Here is a 27993-nt window from a genome sequence, read left to right as displayed (position 1 = left end):
TAAATATAGTTTTTTTACTGTTTTTATTGTTGCTGGAGGCTCTAATACAATATGAATCATTAGCTTACAAAATAAGAACAAAATACAACAAAAAAGATTCCCCCCAAAACGGAAACGGTCAAAAGCTTCCTTCAAGACGCAAAAAGACAAAACTGTGACCCCCAACATAGACCAGGTGAAAGGGATAAAGAGAGACAGAGGTATGCAAATCGTCACATTATACACAGTGTAAGAGGGGGACTTAATGACATGGGTATACACAGTGAACTTAACAGTCCCTCCCCATGTTTTAGAGGTCTACAGCTCCATCCCGGGATCCAATGCTTTCAGACTCACAACGCATGCGGGTAAGAGTGGGACGAAGGTCAAACCATTAACCAATCCCTACAATACATAATATCTAGGGCCACCCTCTCCCATTCCGTTTGCCATTACATCACCCAGAAAAATGACAGTTATATTTCAAGAAAGGTGGTGGCACAGACACTGATATAATGGGTACAAGAAAGAAAACGTTGGTGGAAATGAATGACGATTTGTTAGCCCAGCCAAGCCTAGCTACAGTACAGTCTGTATCTGACTGTCCCCTAACCAGAGGATAGGGGAGAAGCTGATGTCACTCATTCAAAACAGACCCAGCTGTGACAGAGCTATAGGGATTATAAACATTGCGGTAAAACTGTAAGATTATCATTAACCTTAAGAATACTATCATAATATTCATAACATGAGAGAGACAGAGAGAGAGACAGGGTGGGTGAATGGCTTGATAGCGAATGAGATGCCTCAAAACAATGCGTGAAAATAAACAAACACAAAAGGCTAAGCATTTTCTCCTTTTTGTTTTTTCCACAAATGAACAACAGTGCAGCACTGAAACAGGCATGGAAGGAGAGACGTACAAACAGAAACAGAAAAAAGATGGTTGGAGTAAGGTGGAGATAGTGCGAGGGGAACAGAGAGAAAGAGGAAAATAAAATAAAAAATAGCATCTCTAGCTTTGCTGTTTGCGTTTAAGCGCCTCCATCAGGTCGTTCTTCAGAGCCTCCTGCTTCGACTTGTCAGCCAGGGTCTGAACACTCCTGTCAGGGAAGAGGGAGTGAGAGAAGGAGTGAGACAGATTAAATATACACTAGATTCCAAATCAACCTGTAACACCGACTCCCCTAAGCACTCCTGTAGATATTTTTGATAAAAAAAAAAAAAAAACTAAGCAATATGATAAAAGCTTCACTCAGCCTCACAGAAGCTAAGGTGAAGCAAGTACCATAAAACATTACAATAGTTTCGGATATACAGGAGTGCCAAGGGAATAGGGGCCTATTTGGAACTCAATTAATAGATGCAGTAAAAGTGAATTTGTGAGAAAGCAAATAAGATGGGTAGATAGAAGACAAATAGGTAGAGATATAGAGCAAATTCATTTTTAAACAACAAGTTGTGAGGATATCACATTGTCTCCAACTCTCACTGTAGAGAGAAGATGGCTGGGTTAATACACTCCAGACACTTAGGTGCAATCAACATTAAATGTTTAGTCAGGTAAGTTTATCATCTAGGACTCTTCCTCATGCAGTTGGTTGTCTCAAACTGCATGTTGGCACGGTTGGCTTAGCTGCAACAAACGCTCCTTGAGAAACAATGTCAGCGTGTTGCAACTTTCTGGGAAACCACTCAATCACACAAACACTATGCCACACATGCACGCGTGCACACACATTTCTCCAACGCCACAGACACACAGCCTGTTGTCCCATGCCAGACGATACCTCTGGCCTTAGTCAATGAAGATCTGGCGCTGGGTAAGGACCTGAGACAGCTCCTTCTGGAGCTGCCGGTACTTTTGGTTATCAGGCAGAGAGTCAATAGATCTGGACCACAGTGGAGAGGAGGGGGAGAGGAGAAAAGGAGAAGAAGAGGGACAGGCAGACAGACGAGGGACGAGTGGGCATAGAGAAGAGTGGGCATAGAGAAGAGTGGGCATAGAGAAGAGTGGGCATAGAGAAGAGTGGGCATAGAGAAGAGAGTGGGCAGGGGAAGGAGGAGGGAAATGGAAGCAAATAAACAAGGTTGAAAAATGTAGAACTGAAAAACAGACAATGACATGGGAAGCAGATAACACAATATGGCAGAAAAAAAATGAGGGAAAATCCCAGTCAACAGATGAGCTGTAGTAGCCAAGGTTAAAAACAGGCGTGTGGCTGAAAGAGGCCTAACTAGAAATGCAGTAGGAGACTGCAGGAGCCCATTAGTACCCGTCTTTGACGTGGATGTCAGGTGTGCTGAGACTTGGAGCATCTGCAGCAGAATATAGTGACTTTATATCAATGTGACAAGTGTGTGTGTCCGCACTCACGTACCTTAAACCATTGACGATGTCCTTGGTCTTCCCAAAGTAGATCTCGTTGAGAGTGGAGCGAATCTTATTCTCCATATCCTGAGGTTAGAAAAATGAATTGACATAACACTAATCTTGTGATATCCATATCAATAGATAGTGCCTTCAGAAATGTTTTATACTCCTTGACCTATTGCACATTTTGTTGTAACAGCCTGAATTCAAAATTTATTCTTTTTGATCACCCATCAGCACACAATACCCCATAACGACAAAGTGAAAACATGTTTTTAGGATTTGTTGCTAATTTATACAGTTACACACACACACGCACATGGTGGTTTACATGGATTCCTTAGCTGAAATAATGCTAAAGTAACCCCATGTAAACCAATACAGTAATATAATTTCTCACACATTGAAAATGAAATGCAGATATCTAGTTCACATAAGTATTCACACCCCTTGATGGCGATTACAACTTTCATCATGGATATGTCTATCAGGGTTGCATTTTTCCTTGTAGATTTTCTCAAGCTCTGTTAAATTAGATGGGATTCAAGTCTGGACTTTGTTTGGGCCACTCAAGGACTTTCACATTCTTGTTCTGAAGCCATGCCCTTACCAGTCTCCCAGTCCCTGCTGCTGAAAAGCATCCCCATAGCATGATGCTGCCACCACCATGCTTCATGGTAGGGATAGTGTTAGATAGGTGATGAGCTGTGCTTGGTTTTCTGCGACAGAGCACTTTGTATTCAGGCCAAAGAGTTCAATTTTTGTCTCATCAGACCACAGAATGTTTTGCCTGTGATCCGAGTCTTTCACATGTCTTTTTGCGAACTCCAGGCGTGCTGTCATGTGCCATTTTCTTAGGAGTGGCTTCCGTCTGGCCACTCTCCCATAAACCCCAGATTGGTGAAGTGCTGTAGAGACTTGTTGTTCTTCTGGCAGGTTCTCCCATCTCAGCCAAGGAACTCTGTTGTTCTGTCAGAGTGGTCATTGGGTTCTTGGTCACCTCCCTGCCCGGTTGCTCAGTTTGGTAGGACGGCCACCTCTAGGCAGAGTCTGGGTAGTTCCATATTTTATTGCATTTCCCAAAATGCAATTTTTTTGCAATTCTAGAAATAGTTTTATACCCTTCCCCAGATATATGCTTCATCACAATCTGAGATCTACGGACAGTTCCTTTGACTTCATAGTAAGGTTGCTGCTCTGACACGCACTGTCAACTGTGGGACCTAATATAGACAGGTGTTTCTTTCTAACTCATGTCCAAACAATTGAATTGGTCATAGGTGGACTCCAATGAAGTTGAAATCTCAAGGATGATCAAAAGAAATTGACCTCAATTTGGAGTGTCATAGCAAAAGGGTGTGAATACTTGTGTAAATGATACTGTATAGAAAATGAAATACAGAAGTATGTCAGTGAGTGTGCATAACTGCATGCATATAGTAGATGTATTTCTACCCACCTCCACCAGGCGGCCGATGTTGGCAATATGTGGGGAAGACTCTCCAACTGTCTCGTCTTTCTCCATCTGGAAGAGAGAGATGAGGGTATTGTACAGTCCAACAGTGGAAATATGTTGCAACAAGTAAACCAAGAGACAGATTACAAAACAAGACAGATTACGAGAGCATGTACACACACAACCAACCCCCCCACAACACACACCACCCCTGTTCCGCCCCCACACACCCGTTCCTCCCTCCCACCCACCCACCCACATCCTCTCACACACACAGTTGTATGCAAGTACCTGTCTTGTCAGACTGCCACCCAGGTTCATGGTTCCAGACCCAGTCTTGGTCGTCTGGAGCCACAGCATAACGGTGGAGGTGAGTTTGTAGTGAGCGGTCCGTCCGCTGGATTTCTCCTGCACCTCCACCACATGGATGGAGTCCCAGCAGCCTTTGATCTTCTTGGAGCCGTCTCCAGCCTTCTTGATGAGGATGACCCCAGCAAAGCCATGATCCAAGTCCCACAGATACACAGATGATACGCCACCCTCAAAGTACCTGACAACACAATACATATATATTTATTTAAATTGAACCTTTATTTAACTAGGCAAGTCAGTTAAGAACAAATTCTTATTTACAATGACGGTGTAGGAACAGTGGGTTAACTGCCTTGTTCAGGGGCAGAACGACAGATTTTTACCTTGTCAGCTCGGGGATTCTATCTAGCAATCTTTCGGTTACTGGCCCAACGCTCTAACCACTAGGCTACCTGTCTCCTCTTAGGAGGGCTTGGATATATATGATAAGACTCATTGGTGGTATTACCGGGTTATTTATTTTCGTCATAGACATGGCATAGCCAATGAGAATTGAGGATCCAAACGACCCACTTTATAATAACAGTATAAATGGTATTACTGTGGTGTAACGATACTCTAAAGTGTCAATAATGAGTCCGTCTGTTCCTTTCACATTCTGACTTGGTCATACCAACGGCATACTGGTACTCACAGGTCTCTATACTGGTCAAAGGCATTGTTGGCTTCCACCTCTAGTTTGCGCAGGCGGGCAGATGGCATGGCACCATCGTCGATGGGTGGCTCATACTTATTACTCCATGGGGATCTGAGAAACAAGTGAATGAGCAAGAGAAAATCCAAAATCAACCCTTTGTGACCAAACGGATGTCCATCATTTGTGTGTGGTCAAATGTTCATGTATGACAAACAAATAATTGTAATGACATTAATTTTTACCAGGCATGGTTTCTGAGGAGATGGATATGTGGGAAGGGAAGTAAGGTAGAGATAAAGGAGGAGCTGCAGGTTGTCAGTCCTACCTGTAGGAGTCACCGTCTCTGTTGTAGTCACAGAGCAGGTAGTCTTTCCCCACCACCTTGTCCCGGGCGATCTTCAGAGGCTGGTCCACAGAGGAGAGTAGGTCCTCACACAGACTGGGCACCTGGACACAGACAGAGAAAGTTCTCGCGACATGTTCCAACAACACACTTGATACTATTCGACATGCTCACACACACTTTCATTGACGAACTTACACGCAGACCTTCTCGCAAACTTAGTGCCGTCAGGAAGTATTCACACCACTTGACTTTTGAATTTTTTTTGTTTTGTTCGGCATTTCAAATTGATTAAATTGAGATTGTCTCACTGGCCTACACAGAATACTCCATAATGTCAAAGTGGAATTGTTTTACAAAATGTTGAAAAATGTATTATGAAAAGCTGAAATGGCTTGAGTCAATAAGTACTCACTGCCATAACAAAGGGGTTAAGTTCAGGAGTAAACATTTGCTTAACAAGTCACATATTACATTGAGTGGACTCATTTGTGTGCAATAAGTGGTTAACTTGATTTCTGAATGACAACCTCATCTCTGTATCCCACACATTCAATTATCTTTAAGGTCCCTCAGTCAAGCAGTGAATTTCAAAAACAGATTCAACCTCAAACCAGGGAGGTTTACCAATGCCCCAAAAAAGGTAACCTATTGTAAAAAAAAGCTGATTTTGAATATCCCTTTGAGCATGGGAAGTTATTACACTTTGGATGGTGTATCAACACACCCATTCACTACAAAGATACAGGTGTCCTTCCTAACTCAGTTGCCGGAGAGGAAGAAAACCGATCTGGGATTTCACCACGAGGCCAATGGTGACTAAAACAGTTACAGAGTTTAATGGCTGTGATAGGAGATAACTGAGGATGGATCTGCAGTTCCTACTGGTCAATGTTTTCAGGCTGGTTGTATTGGTGCTAGCTAGGTACCAAGCTAAAGATAGCTACCCCAGAAGATGTGGTCGAACAAATGATGCTTTATTACAAACACGGTTTCGTAAACATCGTTCGTGGCCGGTGAATATAGATTTAATAAAATTCACAATATCAAACAATTACTCCAATCAGAATTCGATCAGAGCAGCAAACATTGGAATAATATTCAAATCTATTTTTAATGTACATAAATAAAAAAGCCTACATGTGAAAGTGTAGGAGATATGCATTTTGGCTACAGCCTCATGTCCGAACCAATGCTGACATGAGGGAAGGACCAGAAAATGTAGCCAAACTTTAAAGAGACTTTTAATTGACAAATACACTGAGTATACCAAACATTAGGAACACCTTCCTATTATTGAGTTACACCCCCCTTTGCCTTCAGAACATCCTAAATTCGTCAGGGCATGGACTCTACAAAGTGTCAAAAGCATTCCACAGGGATGCTGGTCCATGTTGACTCCAACGCTTCCCACAGTTCTGTCAAGTTGGCTGGATGTCCTTTGGGTGGTGGACCATTCTTGATTCACACAGGAAACTGTGTGCCTGGATACAGCTCTTAGCCATGGTATAATGGCCATTTACCACAAACCCGAGGTCCCCTTTGCTATTAGAAACTGGTTACCAACGTAATTAGAGCAGTAGAAATAAAATGTTTTGTCATACCCGTGGTATATATATGACCACGGCTTTCAGATATACGGCTTTCAGCCAATCAGCATTCAGGGCTTGAACCACCCAGTTTATCGGGCTCCCGAGTGGCGCAGCGGTCCAAGGCACTGCATCTCAGTGCTAGAGGGATCACTACAGTCCCTGGTTCGATTCCAGGCCATCACAACCAGCCGTGATTGGGAGTCCCATAGGGCGGCGCACAATTGGCCCAGCATCGTCCGGGTTTGGTTGGAGTAGGCCGTCATTGTAAATAAGAAATTGTTCTTTATTTAACTAAGTTAAGGTTCAATTAAAATATATACACTACCGTTCAAAAGTTTGGGGTCACTTAGAAATGTCCTTGATAGAAAAGAAAAGCAAATTTGTCCATTAAAATAACATCAAATTGATGAAAAATACAGTGCAGACATTGTTAATGTTGTAAATGACTATTGTAGCTGGAAAAGGCAGATTCTTATGGAATATCTACATATGCGTACAGAGGTCCATTGTCAGAAACCATCACTCCTGTGTTCCAATGGAACGTTGAATTAACTAATCCAAGTTTATCATTTAAAAAAAGGCTAATTGATCATTAGAAAACCTTTTTGCAATTGTGTTTGCACATCTGAAAACTGCTCTGATTAAAGAAGCAATAAAACTAGCCTTCTTTAGACTAGTTGAGTATCTGGAGCATCAGCATTTGTAGGTTTGATTACAGGATCAAAATGGCCAGAAACAAATAACTTTCTTCTGAAACTCGTCAGCCTATTCTTGTTCTGAGAAATGAAGGCTATTCCATGCGAGAAATTGCCAAGAAACTGAAGATCTCGTACAACACTGTGTACTACTCCCTTCACAGAACAGTGCAAACTGTCTCTAACCAGAATAGAAAGAGGAGTGTGAGGCCCCGGTGCACAACTGAGCAAGAGGACAAGTACATTAGGGTCTAGTTTGAGACAGACACCTCACAAGTCCTCAACTGGCAGCTAAATTAAATAGTACCCGCAAAACACAAGGACATTTCTAAGTGATCCCAAACTTTTGAACGGTAGTGTATATACAGTACAGGTCAAAAGTTTTAGAACACCTACTCATTCAAGGGTTTTTCTTTATTTTGACTATTTTCTACATTGTAGAATATTAGTGAAGACATCAACATTTTTTAAATGAATCATGTAGTAACCAAAATATTTTATATTTGAGATTCTTCAAAGAGCCACCCTTTGCCTTGACAGTGTTGGAATCGGCTAAACTTTGATCATTGAGATAGGAAATGAAAGAGACTTGGTTGTCAGAAGTTAATGGTTTTATGAAGAAAAACAATGGACATCTGTGGATTAGATGAAGGAATGTGTTGAGGTCAGGAGGTGAGGACAGATTCTCTTAAGGGAGTAATAAAGGTTTGTTATCCTGTTACCCTCTTTATTAGCTTCCTGTGGAGCCATAAAATGTAAGGATTGGAGGAGTGTTTTAAGTAGGATGTATATAACTGAAGAAAGAAATGTTTTGCTGTCTGATTACAGCTGTACAGAACCTTTGGGAATGATTAAACTTGGTTAAAGCTTCGAGAGTCATTTACTCTGAAAAATAAGAACCTAACAGCTTTGCACACTCTTGGCATTCTCTCAACCAGCTTCACGAGGTAGTCACCTGGAATGCATTTCAATTAACTTCTCTGCGCTACGGATCCCTTTTACGGGATCACTTTCCTAAACAGCCGCTAGAATTGCAGGGCGCCAAATGCAAAAATATTACTAAAAATATTTATAATCATGCAATCACAAGTGAAATATACCAAAACACAGCTTAGCTTGTTGTTAATCCACCTATTGTCAGATTTTGAAAATATATTTTACAACTAAAGAAATCCAAGCTTTTGTGAGTGTAGCTTTCAATGCTACAACAGCTAGCCCCAAATTAGCACGGTCACGAAAGTCAGAAAAGCAATACAATTAAATCGCTTACCTTTGATAATCTTCGGATATTTCCACTCACGAGACTCCCAGTTACACAACAAAAGTTATTTTTGTTCGATAAATATTACTTTTATCACAAAAAACACCATTTGGGTTGCGCATTATGTTGAGAAAACCAAAGCCGTGTTCCGTTCGACAAATTCCAAAAAGTATCCGTAATGGTCGTAGAAACATGTCAAATGTTTTTTATAGTCAATCCTCAGGTTGTTTTTAACAAACATAATCAATAATATTTCAACCGGACCATAACCTATTCATTAAGAGACAAACGGAAAATGGAGAGCTCCTCTCACGCGCGCAGGAACTATTCGGAGGACACCTGACTAGTTATGAAAAATCTCGTTCATTTTTCAAAATAAAAGCCTGAAACTATGTCTAAAGCCTGGTCACAGCCTGAGGAAGCAATTGGAAAAGGAATCTGGTTGATACCCCTTTAAATGGAAGAAAGACAGTCCAGGAAACACATTTTTATTTTATTTTTTTTAAATATCACTTCCGGGTTATATTTTTATCAGGTCTGCAGAATACGTTCTGTTATACTCACAAACAATATTTTGACAGTTTTGGAAACGTTGGAGTGTTTTCTATCCTAATCTGTAAATTATATGCATATTCTACGATCTGGGCCAGAGAAAATGTCCGTTTACCTTGGGAACGATATTAAAAATAAAATAAAATAAAAATAAGAATCTGACCCCTAGCATCAAGAGGTGTGCCTTAAAGTTAATTTGTAGAATTGCTTTCCTTCTTAATGCGTTTGAGCCAATCAGTTGTGTTGTCACAAGTATAAAGAAGATAGCCCTATTTGGGTAAAAACCACGTCCGTATTATGGCAAGAACAGCTCAAATAGGCAAAATGAAACGACAGTTCCTCAATACTTTAAGACATGAAGGGCAGTCAATACGGAACATTTCAAGAACTACTAAAGTTTCTTCAAGTGCAGTCGCAAAAACAATCAAGCGCTATGATGAAACTGGTTCTCATGAGGACAGCCACAGGAATGGAAGACCCAGAGTTAACTCTGCTGTAAAGGATAAGTTCATTAGTTACCAGCTTCAGAAATTGCAGCCCAAATAAATGCTTCAGAGTTCAAGTAACAGACACATCTCAACATCAACTTTTCCGAGGAGACTGTGAATCAGGCCGTCATGGTTGAATTGCTGAAAAGTAATCACTACTAAAGGACACCAATAAGAAGAAGAGACTTGCTTGGGCCAAGAAAGACGAGCAATTAGACCGATGGAAATTTGTTATTTTGTCTAGAGTGCAAATTGGTCATTTTTGGTTCCAACCGCCATATCTTTGTGAGACGCGGTGTGTGAATGGATGATCTCCGCATGTGTATTTCCCATCGTAAAGCATGGAGGTGGTGGTGTTATGGTGCTTTGCTGGTGACACTGATTTATTTAGAATTCAAGGCACACTTAACCAGCGTGGCTACCACAGCATTCTGCAGAGTCTGTTACGCCATCCCAACTGGTTTGGGATTTTTTATTTACTAGGCAAGTCAGTTAAGAACAAATTCTTATTTTCAATGACGGCCTAGGAACAGTGGGTTAACTGCCTTGTTCAGGGACAGAACAACATTTTTACTTTGTCAGATCGGGGATTCGATCTTGCAACCTTCCGGTTACTAGTCCAACGCTCTAACCACTAGGCTACCTACCTAATAATGGGGCGGAAGGTAGCCTAGCGGTTAGTGAGACTATCATTTGTTTTTCAACAGGATAATGACCCAACACACCTCCAGGCTGTGTAAGGGCTATTTGACCAAGAAGGAGAGTGATGGAGTGCTGCATCAGATGACCTGGCCTCCACAATCCCCCGACCTCAAACAAATTGAGATGGTTTGGGATGAGTTGGACCGCAGAGTGAAGGAAAAGCAGCTAACAAGTGTTCAGCATATGTGGGAAGTTGTTCAAGATGGTTGGAAAAGCATTCCAGGTGAAACTGGTTGAGAAAATCCCAAGTGTGCAAAGCTGTCATCAAGGCAAAGGGTGGCTATTTGAAGAATCTCAAATATATCTTGATTTGTTCAACACCTTTTTGCTTACTACATGATTCCATATGTGTTTTCATTGTTTGTCTTCACTATTATTCTACAATGTAGAAAATAGTAAAAATAAAGAAAAACCCTTGAATGAGTAGGTGTTCCAAAAAAGTGCGAGCGACGTAGCGAGAGCATGTATAGAGCATGTATACACACGCTATTTTGGCAATATCGCCCAGCTCTAGGTGTGTGTGTGTGTGTGTATGGTGTAGACATGTAGACATAGATTGCGGTCTGCACTGATCACTCGCATAAACACATATGGGATAGCTAAAAAGCAGTCCGGCTACAATATGCTGTTTTAATATCTGAAAATGTTAGCAAGGTGACATCGTCCCCTGAACCCCCTTTCATCCTCAAAAGTCAATTTTACCATAAAACTATAAACCTGAGCAAATATTCACTACCCAATTCTACATCTAGCTAAGGTGTTTTGTGGTAGTAGAATCAGAATGTGACATTTGTAATGTGCACGACATTTGCTAGCTAGTGTCTGCTTGCTGAACCAGTCTCAAAAAGTCAAGGATGCTAACAACGCCAGTTCACACACATTCAAATGCTGAATAGCCCCACTAGCTAGCGAGCATAGTGAAGTTCTAGCTAATACACAAATGAGTAATCATGATTACCTGTTCTGCCGTGATTCGTGCGCCGAGTTCTATTGCACAGCTGACTGCTCTCTGTAATATTTGGCCAACAAGATAATGTTGCAAAGTAGTGAGGCACAGTGGCAGCTCTCAGAGTCAGATACGGGCGGCAGGTAGCCTAGGGGTTAGAGCGTTGGGCCAGTAACCAAAAGTTTGCTGGAGTGAATCCCTGAGCTGACAAGGTAAAAACTTCTTTTTTTTCTCTTTTTTTCCTTCTCATCTGTAGTTCTGCCCCTGAACAAGGAAATTAACCCACTGTTCCACGGTAGGCCGTCATTATAAATAAGAATTTGTTCTTAACTGACTTGCCTAGTTAAATAAAAAAGGTTCAATAATTTTTTTTTGAAAACATGCAGATTTCTGAGGACAACCCCGTACAACTTCAACAAGCTGGCAAACTAGCTATGGCCATTCAAACAAGCTTGGAATAGGGTGCTAGCTGGAGCATAGTTTGCCATAGTAGCCAGTGCAACATAGCTACCGAGAGCAGTGATTTTCAGAAGATGAGTTCCTCTTCCGACGCGAGACAACGGGGGGGACAAAGAAGTTATCTTTGGCAAAAGCTGGGCTAGACTGTAGCGGTTGAGAGAGGGCATAGTGTGCGTGAGAAAAAGATGACAAGGAGACGAGAGAAAGCTGGCATATGATGTCCCTGAATGAGGGGGAAATGAGGTTAAACCAATTTTCCCCTCATTCCATGTCTACTTGCTAAGTGGGAGAGAAGGTGACAGGGAAATGAGGGGGAGAGAATAAGAATTAGAATGACAACAGTCTCAGGGAATAAAGGGGTACAAATGACTACTCAGAGTGACATGGACCCCCCCCATCAGAACACACAGAGACAATGCCTGCTTTGTTCCACGGACACAGCCCCACACCTGGCAACCGCCAGACACACAGAAACAGAGGGGGGACAGAAGGCAGGCAGAAGTGGGAAACTGGGGTAGAAAGTAGAATCAAGGAGGAAAGAGAATGGTTGGGGGGACAGAACAGTATAGAGGGGGAAATGGTGACGCTAGAGGAGGTGAGCTCAGGTGATTCTCAACCGTAAGAAGCGAGTGTAAGGAGAGGGAGGGGCTAAATGGGCTCATGTAGAGTGATTGACAGCGTTGCTAATGAGCGCTAACAACCAGATACAGAGGAGCGGGCTGAGGCGGTCAAGGAGAGTGCTGGTGCCCAGGGGAGTGAGTTGTCAAAGGGGAGAAGAAAGGAAGAGGAGCAGACGAGGGTCTGAAGGGAAAAACGGATATGATCCCCCAAAAAATTTGGAGAACAATCACTAGAGAATGTGTGGTTTGATTCAGCTGTCTGATTCAGCTTAATCTGTCAGATGTTTTTGCACTACGGGAGATTTCAAGCACAGTCCTGGCTGTTAGTAGGTAGTCTACTGTAAGTCTGTATAAGCTAGCAGAGTTCCTCAACTCCATAATGTACATTAATGAAGTTGAGATGAGTGTGTGGACTGTATCTCCGACTTCGAGTCGCTGTCAGTCGATACTCCTTAAAATGTTAATTGCTACATCCATTTTTGGACTTATAAATGATTATATACACCCAATGAATCTTGAAGAATATAAGTTATTCATGCCTCATGAGTTTAGTTTAACTTTCGTACCCTATCAGAGCGCAAAATAATCGTGCAATGTTTGTAAACAATATGAATGCAAACAAACACTGTATAGCCTAAAAACATGGTTAAACTCATTTTAAATGGCATGGATGGTAAATTCTTGCATCAATAGCTCTGTTATGAATTTTAGAGTGGTTCCAGGATCGAATCCCCAAGCGGACAAAGTACAATTCTGTCGTTATGCCCCTAAGCAAGGCAGTTAACCCACTGTTCCCCGGGCGCCAAAGATGTGGATGTCGATTAAGGCAGGCCTCCGTACCCCTCTGATTTGGGAAGACACATTTCAGTTGTACGACTGACTAGGTATTCCCCTTGCCATTTCTCCAGGCCAGTTCCTCAGCTTTTTACCGAAACAGAAGCGGGGAAGGTGCTTTGTTACAGTTTTAATTACAACTAATTCTAGCTTTAAAACCCTCACTGTGCACCCATTTGTCCTCTGTAGCTATGTGCTTTTCTTTTTTGTTGATATCCACATTTTCAGATAAAATGTTACCCAAATACAACCACAGACTCTTCCCTCGTATCGACTGAGACTCGATGTAGTCGTAGGTACACTCCGCCCAAGGTCGTTGCAACCTAACACCACCGAGATGTACACATCATGGAGTTCAGAAATCCAGCTATGTGTAAGCATAATAACTATGACAATTCAATCAGTTTTGATTGAGACGAGCTTCCGCATAACAATACATGTAAATATGTTAAGTATTCATCTACACCAGTGGTTCTCAAACTTAGTCCCGTAGCCCTTCAAAACATTCAACCTCCACCTGCGTACCCCCTCCAGCACCATGCTCAGCGCACTCCCAAATGTTTATTGCCATCGTTGTAAGCCTGCGCCACACACACATTTATTAAATATAAGAATGAGTGTGCGTTTGTCACAACCTGGTTCGTGGGAAGTGACAGAGCTCTTATAGGACCAGGGTACAAATAATAATAAACAATAATTTTGCTCTGTATTTAACCATCTTACATATAAAACTTTATTCACAATTTGACAAACATAGGTTAATGAGAAGGGTGTGCTTGAAAGAAGGCACATAGCTCTGCAATGTTGTATTGGAGAGAGTCTGTCTTAAAATAATTTTCCACAGTCTGTCCCTGTATTTAGTGTTCATGATAGGGAGGGCTGAGAATCCACTCTCAAATAGGTACGTGGTTGCAAAAGGCAGGGTCTTAAAATTTGCCAAGGCAAGAAACTGAGCGCAGCCCAATCCGGAAATCTGGCAGTGGCTTCTAATTAAATTAAATTACATTTTCACAGAACCGCTTGTTGCAATTTCAATGAGGCTCTCGTTCAGATATTGGTAAGTGGACGAGAAGCAGGGCATGGAAGTAATTTCTCCAACAATTGTTTGCAGAAAGTTTATTTCACTGTATCACAATTCCAGTGGGTCAGAAGTTTACATACAGTGGGGCAAAAAAGTATTTAGTCAGCCACCAATTGTGCAAGTTCTCCCACTTAAAAAGATGAGGCCTGTAATTTTCATCATAGGTACACTTCAACTATGACAGACAAAATGAGAAGAAAAAAAATCCAGAAAATCACATTGTAGGATTTTTTATGAATTTATTTGCAAATTATGGTGGAAAATAAGTATTTGGTCAATAACAAAAGTTTCTCAATACTTTGTTATATACCCTTTGTTGGCAATGACAGAGGTCAAACGTTTTCTGTAAGTCTTCACAAGGTTCACACACTGTTGCTGGTATTTTGGCCCATTCCTCCATGCAGATCTCCTCTAGAGCAGTGATGTTTTGGGGCTGTTGCTGGGCAACACGGACTTTCAACTCCCTCCAAAGATTTTCTATGGGGTTGAGATCTGGAGACTGGCTAGGCCACTCCAGGACCTTGAAATGCTTCGTACGAAGCCACTCCTTCGTTGCCCGGGCGGTGTGTTTGGGATCATTGTCATGCTGAAAGACCCAGCCACGTTTCATCTTCAATGCCCTTGCTGATGGAAGGAGGTTTTCACTCAATCTCACGATACATGGCCACATTCATTCTTTCCTCAGTCGTCCTGGTCCCTTTGAAGAAAAACAGCCCCGAAGCATGATGTTTCCACCCCCATGCTTCACAGTAGGTATGGTGTTCTTTGGATGCAACTCAGCATTCTTTGTCCTCCAAACACGACGAGAAGAGTTTTTACAAAAAAGTTATATTTTGGTTTCATCTGACCATATGACATTCTCCCAATCTTCTCCTGGATCATCCAAATGCTCTCTAGCAAACTTCAGACGGGCCTGGACATGTACTGGCTTAAGCAGGGGGACACGTCTGGCACTGCAGGATTTGAGTCCCTGGCGGCGTAGTGTGTTACTGATGGTAGGCTTTGTTACTTTGGTCCCAGCTCTCTGCAGGTCATTCACTAGGTCCCCCCCGTGTGGTTCTGGGATTTTTTGCTCACCGTTCTTGTGATCATTTTGACCCCACGGGGTGAGATCTTGCGTGGAGCCCCAGATCGAGGGAGATTATCAGTGTTCTTGTATGTCTTCCGTTTCCTAATAATTGCTCCCACAGTTGATTTCTTCAAACCAAGCTGCTTACCTATTGCAGATTCAGTCTTCCCAGCCTGGTGCAGGTCTACAATTTTGTTTCTGGTGTCCTTTGACAGCTCTTTGGTCTTGGCCATAGTGGAGTTTGGAGTGTGACTGTTTGAGGTTGTGGACAGGTGTCTTTTATACTGATAACAAGTTCAAACAGGTGCCATTAATACAGGTAACGAGTGGAGGACAGAGGAGCCTCTTAAAGAAGAAGTTACAGGTCTGTGAGAGCCAGAAATCTTGCTTGTTTGTAGGTGACCAAATACTTATTTTCCACCATAATTTGCAAATAAATTCATATAAAATCCTACAATGTGATTTTCTTTCCTCATTTTGTCTGTCATAGTTGAAGTGTACCTATGATGAAAATTACAGGCCTCTCTCATCTTTTTAAGTGGGAGAACATATATATATATATTTTTTTTAATCTGTGTTTCCTGGCCAGTCTTTCTTCCATTTAAAGGGGTATCAACCAGATTCATTTTCCAATGGCTTCCTCAGGCTGTGACCAGGCTTTAGACATAGTTTCAGGCTTTTATTTTGAAAAATGAACGAGATTTTTCAAAAGTAGTCAGGTGTCCTTTGAATAGTGCCTGCGCGCGAAAGGGGAGCTCTCCATTTTCCTTTTCTCTCTTATTGAATAGGTTACGGTCGAAATATTATCGATTATGTTTGTTAAAAACAACCTGAAGATTGATTATAAAAAACATTTGACATGTTTCTACGACCATTACGGATACTTTATGGAATTTGTCGAACGGAACGAGGCTGTAGTTTTCTGAACATAACACGCAACCCAAATGGCGTTTTTTTGTTATAAAAGTAATATTTATCGAACAAAAATAACATATGTTGTGTAACTGGGAGTCTCGTGAGTGCAAACATCCGAAGATTATCAAAGGTAAGCGATTAATTTGATTGCTTTTCTGACTTTCGTGAACATGCTAATTTGGGGCTAGCTGTTGTAGCATTGATTGATACATTCACAAAAGCTTGGATTTCTTTCTCTGTAAAGCATATTTTCAAAATCTGACACGATAGGTGGATTAACAACAAGCTAAGCTGTGTTTTGGTATATTTCACTTGTGATTGCATGATTATAAATATTTTTAAATTTGGCGCCCTGCAATTCAGCAGTTGTTTAGGGAAATGATCGCGTAAATCGGGATCTGTGCGCAGAAAGGTTAACATTCTAAAGATTGATTCAGTACATCGTTTGACATGTTTCTACTGACTGTTACGGAACTTTTGGACATTTCGTCACGTTATAGTGGAGGTGCTTTGTGACTTTGGAATTGTTTACCAAAGGCGCTAACCAAAGTAGCTAATTGGACATAAATAACGGACATTATCGAACAAGTCAAGCATTTATTGTGGATCTGGGATTCCTAGGACTGCATTCTGATGAAGTTCAAAGGTAAGGAAACATTTATCATATATTTTCTGGTTTCTGTTGACCCCAACATGGCGGCTAATATGGCTATTGTTCTGAGCTCCGTCTCAGATTATTGCATGATTTGCTTTTTCCGTAAAGTTTTTTTGAAATCTGACACAGCGGTTGCATTAACTTCTCACGAGTCACCAACCCTGATCCGGTAGCACCCCCCACCCCCCCCCCCACTGAGTAGCATAGCTAGCATAGCGTCACAAGTAACTTGTAGCATCTAAATATCATTAAATCACAAGTCCAAGACACCAGATGAAAGATACAGGTCTTGTGAATACAGCCACCATTTCAGATTTTTAAAATGTTTTACAGGGAAGACACAATATGTAAATCTATTAGCTAACCACGTTAGCAAAGGACACGATATTTTTACTCCCAACAGCTTTTTCCTGCGTCAGTAGCTATCACTAATTCGACTAAATAAAAATATATATAGCCACTAACCAAGAAACAACTTCATAAGATGACAGTCTGATAAATATGTTATGGTATAGCATAGTTTTTTTTGGGAAAAATGTGCATTTTTCAGGTATAAATCACAGTTCTACATTGCAGCTGCAATCTGAAATAGTGCTGACCCAGCCAGAACAATTACAGAGACCAACGTCATATAACGAATTACTCATCTTAAAACATTTCAGAAAAATACACAGCGTACAGATATTGAAAGCCCAACATCTGGTGAATCCAAACAATATTTCAGATTTATGAAATGTTTTATAACGAAAACAAAATGTAGCGCTAAATTAGCATAGCTATACCAGGCAGATTCGGCTAGGCGCCCACGGCCAGTTCACATGCACAACAGATATGATATAACATCGTAAATTGGGTCTTACTATGGCTGATCTTTCATCAGAATGTTGATCAAAGTGTCCTTTGTCAAGATGAGTCGTTGGTTCCGTTCAGAATTGTTCCTTTCCCACTCCATTTAGCACAGGTACTGGTCGAGTGGCACGGATCTCTCAAACGTAAATAAATTCAGACAACGGAACACCACAAAACTCCCGAAAAAATTCAAATAATCTGATTAAACTATATTGAAAAAACATACATTACGATGATCTGGTCACATGTATCAAACAAACTTCGAGACGGAGATAGTTTTCATCCATAATGGCCGCACAACAGAAGACAATCGCAGCTACAAGTCGCACGATTTAGACAACCGGAAGTTGTCGGTCACGCCAAAGAATTAGCTCTCATTTCACGTCAGTCCCAGATAAACAAGATATTTTTCCTCTGACGTCCTCTTGACACCCAGAGGAAGGCCAATGAGGTGTGTTTCGGGTCATAGGGGGCACGACCATATATAGGCAGAGCGTTGAAGCTGGCATACACATCTTGCTTTTTTCTTCTTGGTCATGGAAAGTGCTGTCAAATGACTTCTGTATCACTCAGAGACAAAATTGAAACGGTTTTAGAAACTAGAGATTGTTTTCTTTCCAATGGTATTATTTATATGCATATAGTAAGAGCAATAATTGAATAAGAGGCAGTTTAATCTGTAGAGCAAATTATGCTAATGGGAAAATAGCACCCCCTGTATTCTCACGAAGTTTTAAGGAGAGGTATATCTATAATTCCATGTGTATAACTTGTATTATCATCTACATTTATGATGAGTATTTCTGTTGAAACGATGTGGCTATGCAAAATCACTTGATGTTTTTGGAACTAGTGAATGTAACGTGCCAATGTAAACTCTGATTTTTTTATAGAAATATGAACTTTATCTAACAAAACATGCATGTATTGTGTAACATGAAGTCCTATGAGTGTCATCTGATGAAGATAATCAAAGGTTAGTGATTAATTTGATCTCTATTTCTGCCTGCTATATTTCGCTGGAAAAATGGCTGTGCTTATTGTGGTTTGATGGTGACCTAACAATCGTTTGTAGTGCCTTCACTGAAAAGCATATTTGAAATCGGACACTTTGGTGGAATTAACAACAAGAATACCTTTAAAATGATATAAGACAGATGTATGTTTGAGCAATTTTAATTATGAGATTTGTTTGAATTTTGCACCCTGCACTGTCACTGGCTGCTGTCATATTGATCCCTGTAGTGGGATGCAGCCATAAGAAGTTAAAAAGGGGGTGATTCATCTGATCCTAACGGTTATAGGCCAATTTAAATTTTGCCCCGTTTATCAAAAAGTGTTGGACAAACTTGTCAATAATCAGCTGACTGGCTTTCTTGAGGTCTATAGTATTCTCGCTGGTATGCAATCTGCTTTCCGCTCAGGTTATGGATGTGTCACCTCAACCTAAAGGTCCTAAATGATGAAACCATTGCCCTTGATTCTAAGCAATGTTGTGCAGCTATTTTTATTGACTTGGCCAAAGCTTTTGATAGGGTAGATGATTCCATTCTTGTGGGCTGGCTAAGGAGTATTGGTGTCGCAGAAGTCTTTGGCTTGGTTTGCTGACTACCTCTCTCAAAGAGTGCAGTGTATAAAGTCAGCACCTCTGCTGTCTCAGCCCATGACTGTCACGAAGGGAGTACCCCAAAGTTCAATCCTAGGCACCACTCTCGTATCAATTTACATCAACAACATATCTCAGGCAGTAGGAAGCGCTCTCATCCATTTATATGCAGCCGATACAGTCTTATACTCAGCTGGCACCTCCCCGGATATTGTGTTAACCGCTCTAGAACAAAGCTTCCTTAGTGTCCAACAAGCTTTCCCTGCCCTTAAACTTGTTCTGAACACCTCCAAAACAAAGGTCATGTGGTTTGGTAAGAAGAATGCCCCGCTCCCCACCAGTGTGACTACTACCTCTGAGGGTTTAGAGCTTGAGGTAGTCACCTCATACAAGTACTTGGGAGTATAGACTTGGTTTCCTCTATCATAATCGCTCCTCTCTCACCCCAGCTGCCAAACGAACCCTGATTCAGATGACCATCCTACCCATGCTAGATTACAGAAACGTAATTAATAGATTGGCAGGCAAGGGTGCTCTCGTGTGGCTAGATGTTCTTCACCAGATTTGCCACCAATGCTCCGTATAGGACACATCACTGCACTCTATACGCCTCTGTAAACTGGTTGTCTGTGTACCCATCGCAAGACCCACTGGTTGATGCATATTTATAAACCCTCTTAGGCCTCACTCCCCCTATCTGAGATACCTACTGCAGCCCTCACCCTCATCCTCCACATACAACACCCATTCTGCCAGTCACTTTCTGTTAACGGGATTGCAGCCATAAGAAGTTAACGGGATGATATGACAACAGCCAGTGAAAGTGCAGGGCGCCAAATTCAAACAGAAACCTCATAATTAAAATTCCTCAAACATACATGTATCTTATACCATTTTAAAGGTAATCTTGTTAACCCCACCAAAGTGTCCCGATTTCAAATAGGCTTTACAGCAAAAGCACCAAACGATTTTGTTAGGTCACCGCAAAAATCACAGAAAAACAGTCATTTTTCCAGCCAAAGAGAGGAGTCACAAAAAGCAGAAAGAGATAAAAATTAATCACGAACCTTTGATGATCTTCATCAGATTACACTCATAGGACTTCATGTTACACAATACATATATGTTTTGTTCGATAAAGCTCATATTTATATCCAAAAACCTCAGTTTACATTGGCACGTTATGTTCAGTAGTTCCAAAAAATCCGGTGATTTTGCAGAGAGCCACATCAATTTACAGAAATACTCATCATAAACTTTGAATAAAGATACAAGTTTTACATAGAATTAAAGATACATTTGTTCTTAACGCAACCGCTGTGTCAGATTTCAAAAAGCTTTACGGCAAAAGCACAATATTCAATAATCTGAGAACAGCGTTGAGCCACAAAAGGAAGCCATACAGGTACCCGCCAAATTGTGCAGTCAACAAAACTCATAAAAAGCATTATAAATCTTCACTTACCTTTGCTGATCTTCGTCGGAATGCACTCCCAGGACTCCCACAAGAAATGTTAGTTTTGTTCGGTAATGTCCGGTAATGTCCATCATTTATATCCAAATAGCTATTTTTGTTAGCGTGTTTGGTAAACAAATCAAAAAAGTCAGAAAGCGCGTTCACTAAAAGCTGACGAAATGTCAAAAAGTTCCGTAACAGTCAGTAGAAACATGTCAAACGATGTATTGAATCAATCTTTAGAATGTTTTTAACATAAATCTTCGGTAACGTTCCAACCGGAGAATTACATTGACTTCAGATGTGCGATGGAACAGAGCTCCCTCTCACGTGAACGCGCATGGTCAGAGCATGGCCAGGTCATGGTAGACCTGACTATTTCCTGTCTCCTTCAGCCCCACTACACAGTAGAGGCATCAGACAAGGTTCTACAGACTGTTGACATCTAGTGGAAGCCGTAGGAAGTGCAAACTCATCCATATCCAACTGTGTGTTCTGTAGGGGCTGTGTTAAAAATCCATATGATTTTTAACACATGAGTTCTGTTATACTCACAGACATCATTCAAACAGTTTTAGAAACTTCAGAGTGTTTTCTATCCAATACGAATAATAATATGCATATATTAGCAACTGGGACTGAGGAGCAGGCAGTTTACTATGGGCACCTCTGTGCACCTTTCATCCAAGCTACTCAATAATGCCCCTGCAGCCACAAGAAGTTAAAGGTCCCCAAAGCACACACATCCCCGGGTAGCTCCTCTTTTCAGTTCGCTACAACTACAGACTTGATTATGTTGGAGGCGCTTCCATTAGACAGATCTCTGCTATATCATGGATCAAGAGTTGACGTAAAGCAAAATAAACAGGTTGTTTTTCCAGCAGCAGACTATGATCGATAATGTCAAAAGCTGCACTGAAGTCTAATAAAACAGCTCCCACAATTGTCTTAATTTTTTCCGCCAATCATCAGGTCATTTGTAAGTGCCGTACATGTTGAGTGCCCCTCCCTATAAGGTTGTCTTCTGCTGGAGACTCACCAGGTCGATGAGGTCACTGAGATTCTTCTCGATCTGCTGGGGAGGAAGACGCCTCATCAGGTCCAGAGCACAGTCCAGCTGCTGGTCATTCTGAAACACACAAAATAAGAGTCAGCTTTTGATACACATTCCAACACCCAAAATGTATAGTTCTGCAAAAGAAAGTCTAAAAGCAAGTTCCACTTGCTTTTTGTCAACTTTTTTTTATTTTACAAGAGAAAATGTGTGTTTCACTGTTCATTTTACATGAACTTGTTCCTTGCCAAGTTCAACCCTGCAGAAAGAGTCTCAACAGTTTAAGCTGGTCTTGGAACATATAAGAAGCTGGCTGTTTTAACAGTTGATTTTCATGAATCTTTTAAAAAAGGAGATTAAATGAACTTTAAAATGTTTTAGTTTAGAATGCATCCCCATCACTGTCTACATTTAATCAACCAAAATAGATTGAATTGACAACAGAGCCAAAAAAGTTTCCGGCCTCCCACACAGCCCCAGCAGAATGAGGAGGCAGCCAGTGATGGATGCATGTTACATTCTTACAGTAGATACGACAGGGCCGAGCAATGCCGTGACTAGGGTATGTAGAGAACATTCACACCCTGACAACAATAGCCATACACTCACTCACTGCATCCTAAGATTACATAGGTCATCGAACTAGCTGCTCATGGTTTCAGTAACGGCCTTTATCAAAGCAAAACTAAGTGGCATGAGAGAGGAAGTTCTGGATTTGCCCCTAAATAGCCTTGTTGTGTATGTGATAGGTCTATCAAGTACACTAGGCAACTTTACAACACATGGTAGATTCCTTTAGGGGAGTGTCTAAATCTACAACTGGGCCCTGGCTAAAAACTCAGCTTTAGACGGGGTCAAACGTGAAAAACATTTTGTTACCATGGTAGTTAGAAGACAGATTGACTGGTTACCATATAAGGCAATGCTGTGGAGCCTCCAGTTATTGATACAGGCCAGTCATTTTATGGCATCTAGAAAGACTTAAAATAATGTTGACCTATGTAAATTATTTGATTGCTTGAGAGCTCATAAATGAAGACAACAGTTCCCATCAACTGAAAATGTGACTAAACCTATACCAAAAGGATGTGAACGAGTCACTCCACTGCCTCTCCTACTTCCTCTGCTATAAAACTGAGTACAAACCTTTGTGAGGAAAGATAAGTTATAAAAAAAATTTTAAAGACTAATTTGTGGAGAATGAGTATCCATTACAATACTCTGTTCTTACTGGCACAATTACCATAGAACCGACGGTTATGGATGAGACTCAATAAAATAAGTCATAACTTTTTTTAAAGTTGAAAAGAATGGCTTGGAAACTCTAACCCTGGCAATTTGACTGGTAATGGGTACGCTCACAATTACTGCCTGGTATTGTAATGCAATCATTTCCACGGTAATGTAGAATGTTCATTAAAAATGATGTTAAAGGTCAAATGTGAACAGCATAGTGGGTAAATTTCCACAACTATGAGAGTTGAAGCGTGAGGCTCAACTTCTCCGCTGTTTTGGTCCCCTGGCTACCACGCTGTTAACAGCGTGAAGCGATCGCATGCACATGCCCAGATACTGTGTGACTGTGTGAGAGCGAGGTGTTGCATCTCACCCATCTCAATATCTGCGGTGCTGCTCATGGCATGGCAATTCACTGAGACTACCTTTAACTGTGCTCATGCAATGTTTTTTTCCAATGCAGTGGAGTTGTATCAACAAATCACAGCATGGATGGGTACACTTCCTGCTTTTACTTCCTGCTTTGCTCCTATGGGTAAACTCGCACAGGCGGCCAGTCCACTCATTATGCCATCATTGACTTGAATGGGAACGTCCATTTTATTTGTTTAATTTTTATGGCAGCACATGCAGTCAGGAGCAGAGGAGAGAAGAAAATGTGCCTCTTTTTTTATTGTTAAGTTTTTTTATGATGACTGCTGTCATTTGGCTGGCCAATTACCATGATCCAAAATTCCATGGGCTCAGGCTTGCTTTTTGAATACAGGCGTGTTGTATTGTGTTGTATTACTGACAACTTTGTCAAACAAGCACATATAAATAAATATGATTAAACTGAACTTCAGAAAGAAGGATGAATGAATACGGATTGATTCATGGCATCAGTCCCTCCACAAGCTTTCCGTATGTTCAATTACTGAGGAGATCTAGCAGTGGAACAGAGAGGATTGTTGTTAATGGGGAGAAGCTAAGCTAGCGGACCGCCTAGCAGAGACTTCCCTGAGGGTGATCCCTCTCTGAACTATGGTGAGCAGGTTATCAGCATGCAGGGAAGGACAGGCCAGCCACAACATGAAACCCCTGAGAAATGTACAGGACAGAGATATCTGGAGTAGAGGTCGACCGATTAATCGGCATGGCCAATTAATTAGGGCCCTTTTCAAGTTTTCATAAGAATCGGTAATCATCATTTTTGGACACCGATTATATTGCACTCCACGAGGAGACTGCGTGGCAGGCTGACCACATGTTAAAAGGACCCACCAGCTTTCATGTTCTGAGCAAGGAACTTAAACGTTAGCTTTTTTACATGGCACATATTGCACTTTTACTTTCTTCTCCAAAACTGTTTTTGCATTATTTAAACCAAATTGAACATGTTTCATTATTTATTTGAGACTACATAGATTTTATTCATGCATTATATTAAGTTATAATTTAAAAAGTGTTCATTGAGCATTGTTGTAATTGTCATTATTTTTTCTATAAAAAAATAATATATATAAAAAAAAATATATATATATATATATATTTTTTTTTTAAATCGGCCGATTAATCGGTATCGTCTTTTTTTGGTCCTCCATCAATCGGTATCAGCGTTGAAAAATCATAAATTGGTCAACCTCTAATCTGGAGCAACTCAAGTCAAGTTTGTATTCATCCAATTTCAACTTAACGCAGTTCTGACTGTAGTCCTATTCCAATTAAATAAACAAAAGTAACAGAATTTTAGTAAGTACTGATAAATAGTGCAGCAACACACTCATCTTGAGAGATGCAAAGACAACAAATTGAGATAGCCTAGAGACATAAAAGTCTAGAAACAACACAAACTGAACACCTGTCAAAACACATGGTGGTTCTCATAAACAACATCTGATTCACAAACAAAAAAACACACCAATGCCAATATACAAATTCACAGGAATACCAGTAATCAACTGAATGTCTTTCAATTTATACGCATCAGCAACCACAGCTAATATAGTCACGGAAACCCTTAACAAAGAGTTGCAGTCTGTTTTGGAATGGGTGGCCAGTAAAAAACTGGTCCTAAACATCTCTAAAACTAAGAGCATTGTATTTGGTACAAATCATTCCCCAAGTTCTGGATCTCAGCTGAATCTGGTAATGAATGGTGTGGCTGTTGAACAAGTTTAGGAGACTAAATTACTTGGGTGTTACCTTAGATTGCAAACTGTCATGGTCAAAACATATGGATTCAATGGTTGTAAAGATAGAGGTCTAACCGCTTTTTTGACACCACTCCACAAATCAAGTCCCGCAGGCTCTAGTTTTATCTTATCTTGAATATTGTCCAGTCAAGTGCAGCAAAGAAAGACCTAGTTAAGCTGCAGCTGGCCCAGAACAGAGAGGCACATCTTGCTCTTCATTGTAATCAGATGGCTAATATTAATACTACACATGCCAGTCTCTCTTGGCTAAGAGTTGAGGAAAGACGGACTGCGTCACTTCTTGTTTTTATAAGAAAGAATGTGCGGGAAATTCCAAATTGTTTGCTTCGCGAACTTACACACAGCACACACACTTACCCCACCAGACATGCCACCTGGGGTCTTTTCACAGTCCCCAGGTCCAGAACAAATTCAAGGAAAAGTACAGTATTACACAGAGCCATGAGTGCATGGAACTCCTTTCCATCTTATATAGCACTAGTGCAGAAAACCTGGTTTCAAAAACCAGAATCTCACGGCACAACGCCTCTCCCCCATTTGACCTACTTGTTGTGTGTATGTACTGACATGTATGTGTAACTGAGATACATTTAAAAACATTAACATGTGTATGCAAATTGTAAAGTCTTGCCGAAAGTCTTTTTCGTTATACATGTCAGACCCCAGTTAAACTAGCTGTCACCATTGGCGTCGGCTAATGGGGATCCTAATAAATCAAATGCCAAGTCATCAGATGAAACCGGAGCAGCTGGCTATAGGAGAATCACACAGACAGAATCATTCCTTCCCTAAACAAACTCCAGTCTGCTTTCTCCTGAACACAGCCAAGGTTTTCAGATCATGTACTGCATGCCCTCTCTCACACTTTTGGGTTGTTTCTAGGCAGATGAATCAGCCTTGTTCAGCCGACACCTGCACTCCCTGACACTGTTTACCAACGCCCTAGTCTCGGTGTAAACACTGCTGGACCAACTGCCCTGGGGGCCGAGAAGAGCAGCGAGGATGGAACAACATGATGGATGAGGTCAGCGGGTGGCTGGGGAGACAAGCCATCTGCTCTCCATTATAATGTATCAGACCTTCATTCCAAGTGTGCAACATTCATAAAAGGAGTAGAGTGGAGTTTGATGTGTGAATGTAGCTAGTTAGATTTGTTGGTGACAAGGCAGCCACATTACTTCAAGTGTTTAAAGCCATTAGGAATTTCAAAATAATAATAAAGAAGTATGTAATGGTAATGTTTTTTTGCATATCCCAACTCCCCTGCAGGAAGTGGGGTCATAGCTAGGGTCGCCATTGTACAGCATCCCTGGAGTAATTTGAGTTAAGTGCCTTGCTCAAGGGCACAGTGAACGATTTGTTAAAATGTTTTCAACTTGTCAACTCTGGTATTCGAACAATCAACCTTTCGTTTACTGGCTCAATGCTCTAACCTCGAGGCTACCTGCCCCATAATATAGGCCTATATCGTAAAAATAATTGCTACTGTTATTTTTCACTGTTGTTTTATTTCTTTACTTACCTACTGTTCCCCTAATACCTTTTTTGCACTATTGGTTAGAGTCTGTAAGTAAGCATTTCACTGTAAGGTCTACTACACCTGTTGTATTCCGCGCACGTGACAAATAAACTTTGATTTGATTTGAATTACCATGCAATGGTGGTTGAATATATTTTGTCAGGTGCACCACAATATGCCTAACATTGAAAGGATGTTAGTGAATTATTTCATGAAACAATTTCACAGTTACATTATTAAACGTGTTTTTCAAAAAGTTACACTGACAGTAAAGAACAAAAGATACTGAACACGTAATTCACATTGTTGAAGTCAATGAAAAGTTGAGTTGTGACCTCAAATAACCGGAGAGAAGGGGCGGAGCAGGCCGATTTTAGCGACAGGCAACCCAGCGCTTGTACTATTTTAACCATGGGGTGTGCAAGAAGAGGGGGTAGCGAGAGCCCTTTAATCCCCGAACTAGTTTCTCAATCCAAAACATCCTGTAACTTTATTCTGCGCGCGGAACATCAAGCTGGCTAGTTAGTTAACAATGAAAATCGGAGTAACATTCATAGCTAGGTCGTTTAGCTAACTGTGGGTAGATCATTTATATGAATGTATATGCCACTGTCGAAACGCAACACAGCACTTCCTATAAAAGGACAGATAGCATGCTAGCTGGCTAATATCCCTTAGCAGCCCCACCAAAAACGACCCATTCCTCCAGCTCTTCTCCGCGGCCTTACCATGTCTGCGGCGCTCAGTGACGATCTCGGAGAGGAAATATGCTTTACACGTACGTTTTATTGTGCTTGCACAACTTGTTCTTCTATACTGTTGTTGTTTTTATCCCCACCAGGTAAATTATGTTTCTTTCGCCTCCCTCACGGAACCCAGCCCTGTCAGCGAATTCACTTCCTCAACCGGGTACAGGAACGGGGGTCGTCACTACTTACCACAGTCACAAAGTCATAAACCCCACCCATTTCTATAATTTATATTTTTTAAATCTGATCTTAAACATAACCCTAACCGTAACCACACTGATAACCTTATGAATAACCAT

At 41.1% G+C, this 27993-nt stretch overlaps 1 protein-coding gene across 2 annotated transcripts; it reads right to left on the bottom strand.

The window, feature by feature from the left end:
• Positions 1-6: 6 nt before the first annotated feature.
• LOC139535783 (F-actin-capping protein subunit beta isoforms 1 and 2) lies at positions 7-27892 on the bottom strand. 2 transcript variants are annotated; one of them, XM_071335573.1, is made up of 9 exons: positions 27674-27866; positions 21981-22070; positions 5144-5265; positions 4816-4929; positions 4101-4359; positions 3813-3878; positions 2361-2437; positions 1770-1871; positions 7-1082 (listed from the first exon to the last, which is right to left on the bottom strand). In XM_071335573.1, the coding sequence occupies exons 1-8, from the start codon at positions 27674-27676 to the stop codon at positions 1778-1780; spliced, it is 825 nt and encodes a 274-aa protein (XP_071191674.1). In that variant the 5' UTR covers positions 27677-27866; the 3' UTR covers positions 7-1082; positions 1770-1777. The 2 variants fall into 2 exon arrangements, with proteins under 2 accessions (XP_071191674.1, XP_071191675.1); XM_071335574.1 differs by lacking the exon at positions 1770-1871 and having other exon boundaries at positions 27674-27892.
• Between the last annotated feature and the right edge of the window lie 101 nt (positions 27893-27993).

Source organism: Salvelinus alpinus, chromosome 12 (genome assembly GCF_045679555.1).
Source record: "Salvelinus alpinus chromosome 12, SLU_Salpinus.1, whole genome shotgun sequence".
NCBI lineage: Eukaryota > Metazoa > Chordata > Actinopteri > Salmoniformes > Salmonidae > Salvelinus > Salvelinus alpinus.
This window is presented reverse-complemented; position numbering and strand designations above follow the sequence as displayed.

Bases quoted from the DNA above. Each gene is read 5' to 3' on its own strand.
- LOC139535783 (XM_071335573.1), bottom strand. The intron at 4,930-5,143 runs GTAGGACTGACA...CTTGTTTCTCAG, and splicing joins AGAGACGGTGACTCCTACAG to ATCCCCATGGAGTAATAAGT. The intron at 1,872-2,360 runs GTACGTGAGTGC...ACTGTGGTCCAG, and splicing joins GACATCGTCAATGGTTTAAG to ATCTATTGACTCTCTGCCTG.